At 44.3% G+C, this 7977-nt stretch overlaps 1 protein-coding gene across 1 annotated transcript; it reads right to left on the bottom strand.

Moving 5' to 3' along the window:
• Positions 1-7038: 7038 nt before the first annotated feature.
• Positions 7039-7977, bottom strand: LOC117668042 (olfactory receptor 2D3-like). The gene has a single exon (XM_060690610.2). It carries the CDS (start codon positions 7975-7977, stop codon positions 7039-7041), a length of 939 nt encoding a protein of 312 aa, XP_060546593.2.

The raw sequence follows: 7977 nt of genomic DNA, 5'->3' as shown, positions 1-7977 counted from the left end.
AGGGACCCTGGAATATGAACCTGTGACAATTACAAAAAAGAAAATAAAGTTTCCCAGTAAGGCAACAAAAAAAGTCAATAGGATAGCCCCCCAAAAAATTGTATGCATCACCGTGTGATTCAGAAGTCCAAGAAGAATGAATTCAGTCCACAAAGTTCTGTTCATTATTCCATTATGAGTTCCTCTGAAAACATAACAGAAGATATTGGAATTAAAACTAGAAAATCATGGGAGGTTGAGATGAAAAAACTAGAGCATACAAAACATTTGCTAGACCAATTCCTGAATACAGCTCATCTGTCTGGAACCCGTACTGCATATCGGACATTAATACAATTGAGAGAGTCCAGAGATATTTCATGAGAAGAATCCTCCGCTCCTCTGCTTGCAATAGAATACCTTATGCCACCAGATTTAAAATTTTGGGCTTAGACAACTTAGAACTACGCCGACTTCAGTCTGACCTAAGCATAGTACATAAAATTATCTGGTACAATGTCCTACCTGTCAATAACTACTTCAGCTTTAACCACAACAATACACGAGTTCACAATAGATACAAACTTAAGGTAAACTGCTCCAAACTCGATTGCAGGAAATATGACTTCAGCAACAGAGTGGTCAATGCCTGGAATGCACTACCTGACTCTATGGTTACATCCCCAAACCTCCATAACTTTAACCTTAGACTGTCTACTGTTGACCTCACCCCATTCCTAAGAGGTCTGTAAAGGGCGTGCATAAACGCACCAACATGTCTACCGTCCCTCTCCTACTGTTCCCATGTATTTGTATACAATTCCTGTATTCGTAATCATGTTTATACTTTTATCTGTTATCTTATACTGTATATGCTTGACAAATAAAATAAATAAATAAAAATTAAATCAAAGCTGGTAATAGTTGTATAAGAATCACATAGACAGACATCTACAGAGATTCTCAGTCATCCAGGTCATGACTGAGAATCTCTACAGACGTTTAGCTGTACAATTTGGGATGAACACCCTTTGAATGGTGTGGGAGTAGGAATGGATTTCCAGAGGAAAAATTACAGACTACAGGAACCATTTGTACTACTCAGGTGACCCTGAGGACACAGATAAACCTCCAAGTGCTTCAAGGACCCTCTAAAAGGATGCAAGTGACCAGCTGTCTGCAAGGAATATAAATCTTTCCATTCCTCACCATCCACTCAGCGCTAAGGAGGCTGAGAAGCGAAACGTCTTCAAAAGAAAAAACAAGCAAGTCCAGTTGCCTCTTGAAAAAGCAGGAGTTTTTTGGAACGTATATACAGACACACACATGAACACACATACAAGCACATACACCTGCTGTCAGAACATCTTTGAATCCTTTGCTGAGCTATCTTCCACTATCAAACAGGTTTTTTTTTTTTTAAAAAAAACAGTTCTTCAGTATTAGGAAAAATATCTTGGCTTTAAATTCTACCCATTTCTTTAAAGAATGTTGCGGACCTGAACAGATGTCCTTTCATTATTACATCTGCAGTTTCAATCTCTGGCTGAAAAAAAATGTAGGTTTCTCTTCTGGAAATGCATTTGATTTTTTTCCCCCACAGGACTCCAATTATTATTCTAAGCATCAAGATTGTGTCTCACGCCCATACTTGCTTTCTTACCTATGCATTCAATCATCCAGCTTTGTATTACAATCTTTGCCCTGAAGAAATTGGGGCTAAAGTGAAGTCTGATGATCCAAATATTCTTTACCACAACCCAGTGTCAATCCCAAAGCCATTATTTCCTGCTAGGTAATACATATTACGTTCATACATGATTTTCGGGCTTTCTCCTGGTGCTTCATTGCATTCCTACAATAAAATACTTTCCACTGTCCAGTAACTTCTGCTATGTTGAACAAGCTATGGTTAAGTAATTGTTTTGTTTTGAAAGAATGGATGATTAATTATTGCCTCAGTCAGGCAACTGAAAATCTCACACCTCTGGGATGAAAAAAAAATCTTCTAAGGTATCAGGCTTTAGAGACTTCACTCACTATTCCCAAGGCTTTAATTTAGGACTCACCAAAGTGAGTAATTGCCCTGGAGATGTTGAGAAGCAGAGTGACAATGAAATGAAGGTAGTCCTTTACGTATGACCACAATTGACTCCGAAATTTCCATTGCTAAGCAAGGCAGTTGTAAAGTGAGTTTTGCCCCACTTTATGACCTTTTTGCCACAGATGTTAAGCAAATAACTGCAGTTGTTAAGTGAATCTGGCTTCCCCCATTGACTTTGCTTGTCAGAAGCCGGCTAAGGTGGGGAGCAGAGGTGGGTTTCAGCAGGTTCTGACCAGTTCTGGAGAACCGGTAGCGGAAATGTTGAGGAGTTCGGAGAACCGGTTGGAAAAATTCTGACTGGCCCCATCCCCATCTATTCTTTGCCTCCAAAGTCCAAGCTGATCGGAAGGAAATGGGGATTTTGCAGTAACCTTCCCCTGCCACACCTACCAAGCCACACCCACAGAACTGATAGTAAAAAATTTTGAAACTCACCACTGGTGGGGAGGTTACAAATGGTGATCATGTGATCCTGGGGCAATGCACCCATAATAACTGCATCAAGCTCCCAAATTTTGATCATGTGACCATGGAAATGCTGCAACAATCATATGTGTGAAAACTGGCCATAAGTCCCTTTTTTTCAGTGACATAACTTCGAAGAGTCACTAACTGAATGGCTATGAATAGAGGTCTAAGTGTATATGGTAGCAAACCATCATCTTTGATGATTAGACTGGATAGGCTCGTATCTAATATTCCAGCCATTCTGACTCCAATCTGCTGCACCAACAAGTTTATTTAAAAGAGAACAGAAAAGAATAGCAGAGTTGGAAGGGACCTTGGAGGTCTTCTAGTCCAACCCCCTGCTTAGGCAGGAAGCCCTACACCACTTCTGACAAATGGTTTATCCAACATCTTCTTAAAAACTTCCAGTGTTGGAGCATTCACAACTTCTGGAGGCAAGTTGTTCCACGGATTAATTGTTCTAACTGTCAGGAAATTTCTCCTTAGTTCTGAGTTGCTTCTCTCCTTGATTAGTTTCCACCCATTGCTTCTTGTCCTGTCCTCAGGTGTTTTGGAGAATAGCTTGGCTCCCTCTTCTTTGTGGCAGCCCCTAAGATATTGGAAAATTGCTATCATGTCACCCCTAGTCCTTCTTTTCATTAAACTAGACATACCCAATTCCAGCAACTGTTCTTCATATGTTTTAACCCATAGCCCCCTAGTCATCTTTGTTGCTCTTCTCTGCACTCTTTCTAGAGTCTCCACATCTTTTTTACATTGTGGCGACCAAAACTGGATGCAGTTTTCCAGAGGTTGATTGATTAATTTATTGATTTGGATGAAGGGAACATAAACAATAATCAGCAAAATAATGTGGACATCACAGAACTGTAGATGGAACTGTATTTAGTTTACCATTCCAACAATTTATTTATTAATTAAAATTATATGCCACCCATCTCGCAGTTGGAAGTGACTGAATGGCTTACAAGATAATGAAACATGGAGGTATAAAGACAATTATAAGTATAAAAACACATTAAAATCACCAAATATCAAATACAAACTAAGAGACCATTGGTTTGGAGCACAGCAGTGGTAATGTCACCTTCTCTGTCATTTCACCAACCTACCTCCGGCCTAGAGCGTCTCCATCAGGGCCTCATACCAACTGGCAGAGCCAGGTTTTAAGGCTGTTCTTGAAGTCCAGAATGGTGAGGGCAGATCTCCCTCTGGTTGCAAGATATTCCAAAGGGCAGGGGCCATGGCAGAAAAGGCTCTTCTCATGGACTCCACCAACTGAAATTCTTGGCCAATGGAGTTGGTGGTAGGCCTCTCCTGCCAGAATGAGTGGGACGGGCCAATCCCATTGGGATAAGATCAGGGGTGAAATGCTCCCAGTTTGGACAGGATCGCCCAATCTGGTAGCGATGGCGATGGGTGGTTCGGAGAACCGATAGCAAAAATCCCTGCCCCCGCCCCCCATGCCCAGCTGAGCCGCGTGATCATCAGAGGCTTCTTTTATTATTTTTAAAAGCATTTTTTCTACAACTTCTTCAGCTGAAAAAATGCTTTTAAAACTAAAAAAAAAAGATCTGATGATTGCGTGGCTCAGCTGGGATCATCAGAGCCTTTTAAGAGTATTTTTTCTACAACCTCTGACGATCCCAGCTGAGCTGCTTGATTGTCAGAGGCTTTTAAAAGCATTTTTTCTACAACCTCTTCTACAACCTCTTCCCCCCCCCACCAAGCCACGCCCACAGAACCAGTAGTAACAAATTTTACTGGATGAGATGGTTCTTCAGGTAACCTGGACCCATGCCATCATCCATTCTAACAAAGCTATTTTTACCCAGTAATTATAATTTTGGGGTGTATCATTTTTTAAAAATTCAAACATAGCTCCTAACTTCTATTTTTTTTTTCTTTCTTTCTTAACTTTCCAGCTAGTCTCTTTAAGGAAATCAGCTCATCTAACTACCTTCTTAAGAACGAATCAATCTGCTGTGTAGCAATTATAAAGCTATAATATTTACTTTCACACAATGGAACATTTTACTTCTTGGCTGTTCACTGCCCTGAGTCCTTCGGGAGAAGGGCGGTATACAAATTTAATAAACCTTAACCTTAACCTTAACCTTACTTTTAAAATTTTGTGCAGTAGTGGTATTCAGCTGGTTCTATCCGGTCCGGGTGAACCGGTAGCGGCGGCTGTGGGAGGCTCCGCCCACCCACCTGCCCGGACATCATCACGTCCCATTTTTGATGCTCTGTGCATGTGCGGAAGGTCCTGTGCATGCATAGAGGTGGCGTGTGCACTCCCATTTGCGAATCGGTAGCAAAGGTAAGTGAATACCACCCCTGGTTTTGTGGTACTTTTGACTATTGATTCTTGGGTGACTGCCTGGAAAAGTCACAGAAGTTTCCTTGGCAATAGGAAACCCTTCCTCGGGTTTCAGGTCTGGGCACAGCACGGAAACAGCATTGGTCGCATTGGTTGATGATCTCTGGAGGGCTCGGGACAGGGGTTGCTCCTCTGTTCTGGTCCTGTTAGACCTCTCAGCGGCTTTTGATACCATTGACCATGGTATCATGCTGCACCGGCTGGAAGAGTTGGGGGTGGGAGGCACCGTGTTACGGTGGTTCTCCTCCTTTCTCTCCGACCAGTCGCAGTTTGTGTTGGCAGGGGGGCAGAGGTCGACCTCGAGGCCTCTCATTTGTGGAGTGCCGCACGGATCGGTCCTCTCGCCCCTTCTGTTCAACATTTATGTGAAGCCGCTGGGTGAGATCATCCGTGGCTTTGGGGTGAGATACCACCAGTACGCTGATGACACCCAGCTGTACATCTCCACCCCAGGCCACCCCAACGATGCCCTTGAAGTGATGTCCCAGTGCCTGGAGGCTGTGCGGGTCTGGATGGGGAGGAACAGGCTCAAGCTCAACCCTTCCAAGACTGAGTGGCTGTGGCTCCCGGCATCCCGATATAGTCAGTTGACTCCATCACTGACTATTGGGGGCGAGTCATTGGCCCCCACAGAGAGGGCTCGCAATCTGGGAGTCCTCCTGGATATGCAGCTGTCCTTGGAGGAACATCTGACGGCTGTAACCAGGAGGACCTTTTGTCAGGTTCGCCTGATTCGCCAGTTGCGGCCCTTTCTTGATGGGATTCTCTTTGCACAGTCACTCACGCCCTCGTCACCTCTGGCCTTGACTACTGCAACGCTCTCTACATGGGGCTCCCCTTGAGGAGCACCCGGAGGCTCCAGCTGGTCCAGAATGCAGCAGCACAGGTAGTGACGGGAGCAGTATGGCTCTCCCATGTAACTCCGCTCCTGCGCGAGCTGCACTGGCTTCCGGTGGTCTTCCGGGTGCGCTTCAAGGTGTTGGTTATCACCTTCAAAGCGCTCCATGGCATCGGGCCTAGCTATCTTCGAGACCGCCTGCTGCTACCGACGACCTCCCATCGACCCGTGCGCTCCCACAGAGAGGGCCTCCTCAGGGTGCCATCAGCCAGACAGTGTAGGCTGGTGACCCCCAGGGGGAGGGCCTTCTCTGTGGAGGCACCTACCCTCTGGAATCAGCTCCCCCCAGAGATAAGGAGAATCCAGGACCTCAGTGCCTTCCGTCGTGCCCTTAAAACCCATTTTTTCAAGCAAGCCGGGCTGGTTTAAGATGAAATTTTTAATTGTTTTTAAATGTTTTAAACGTTTTAATTGGTAATGAGTTTTAATTGGGCCAAATTTATATATCTTTTAATTGTTTTTTAATATTTGTCCTGCATGTTTTTTAATTTTGGCTGTACACCGCCCTGAGTCCTCAGGGAGAAGGGCGGTATAGAAATTCAATAATAAAATAAATAAATAAATAAAATATTTTCAGCGTCAGTGGTTTGCCCTTGATTCCTCCTTCCTAGGGCTGAGAGAGAAGGATTGGACCAATGTCACCCAGCTGGCTTTATGCCCAAAATGGAACTAGAACTCACAGCCTTCTTGTGAACATTAACATACGAGTGAATATTATAGAAATATGCTAGAATGTCTATCTGGAAAATTATTTTCTTATCTGTAGCCCAGTGTATAGAACGGTGATGGGGAACCTATGGCACACATGCCGGAAGTGGCACACAAAGCCATCTCTCCGGGCATGCCAGCCACCGCCCGTTGCTCTTCCGGGTTCCAGCATGCATACGTGCACCGGCCAGCTGGTTTTCACGCATGCATGTGCACCAGAAACTGGAAGACCAGGTGACCAGTGTGCATGTGCACGCCAGAAACCAGAAGCTCAGAACTGCTCTTCCAGTTTCCAGCGCTCCCCCCTTCCCACCTGCCCGCACACTCCCATTTTTGCACTTGGTGCTGAAAAGGTTCGCCAACACTGATATAGATAGACAAAAGCAGTGTCCTTGTGAGTTGGGGGCTCATTCTTGTATCCTGCATAAATTATAGCATGGTTATAAAATAGTCCTCTTGTTTACCTTTCCCCTTTTAATAAATAATATACATGTTCATTTATTGTATGCAAATCCATTTGCAGAGGGCTCCTTTGATCTCTTTGTTTCTTAGAGAGTAAATACATGGGTTCAAAAGAGCAGATACCACATTGTAAAAGAGAGAAAACTTTTTGTCTCTTTCTGGCTTATAGCTGGAAGCTGGGCGCATGTACATAAACATGGCAGCTCCGTAGAAGAGAGTCACCACTGTAATGTGTGAGGTGCAGGTGGAGAAAGCTTTGAACTTCCCTTCTGCAGAGCGGATCTTCAGGATAGTGCTCAAGATGAACATGTAAGAGGTCACAATCAAAGAAAGTGGGGTCATGAGTAGGATCACCCCCAACACAAAGTCCACCACCTCATTAACGTGTGTGTCGGCACAAGCTAATTCCAAGATAGCTGGCACTTCACAAAAGAAGTGGTTGATCTCGTTTGGTCCACAATAAGGCAAGCGCATAGTGAAGCCGGTGTGCATCATGGCAAAGAGGAAGCCACAGGCCCAGGACCCGACTGCCATCTTAACACAAACTGACTTGCTCATCATGCTAGTGTAGTGTAATGGGTGGCAGATGGCTACATATCGATCGTAGGCCATCACGGCATAGAGAACGCATTCAGTTATCCCCAAAGACAGGAAGATGTACATTTGAGCAGTACAGCCAGCAAAGGAGATGACTTTTCTCTTTAAAAGGAGATGAATTAACATCTGGGGCATTGTGGTAGAACTGTAACTGATGTCCAAGAAGGAGAGGTTGGCCAAGAAGAAGTACATGGGTGTGTGGAGACGAGAGTCTAACCTGATGAGGTTGATAATGAGACCGTTGCCCAGCACAATCATCAGATACAGGAGGAGGAAGAGAACAAAAAGGAACCGTTGAGTTTGCAGCTTGGTTGAGAAACCCAGAAGGATGAATTCAGAGACAGAACTTTTATTTTCCCACAGGACATTGTTTGCCAT

Source organism: Pantherophis guttatus, chromosome 2 (assembly GCF_059756535.1).
Source record: "Pantherophis guttatus breed Tessera chromosome 2, ASM5975653v1, whole genome shotgun sequence".
Lineage (NCBI taxonomy): Eukaryota > Metazoa > Chordata > Lepidosauria > Squamata > Colubridae > Pantherophis > Pantherophis guttatus.
The sequence above is the reverse complement of the archived record's forward strand: the minus strand, read 5'-3'. Positions and strand labels throughout refer to the sequence as shown.

Coding starts and splice junctions, on each gene's coding strand:
- LOC117668042 (XM_060690610.2), bottom strand. CDS start 7,977: ATGGCAAACAATGTCCTGTGGGAAAATAAAAGTTCTGTCTCTGAATTC.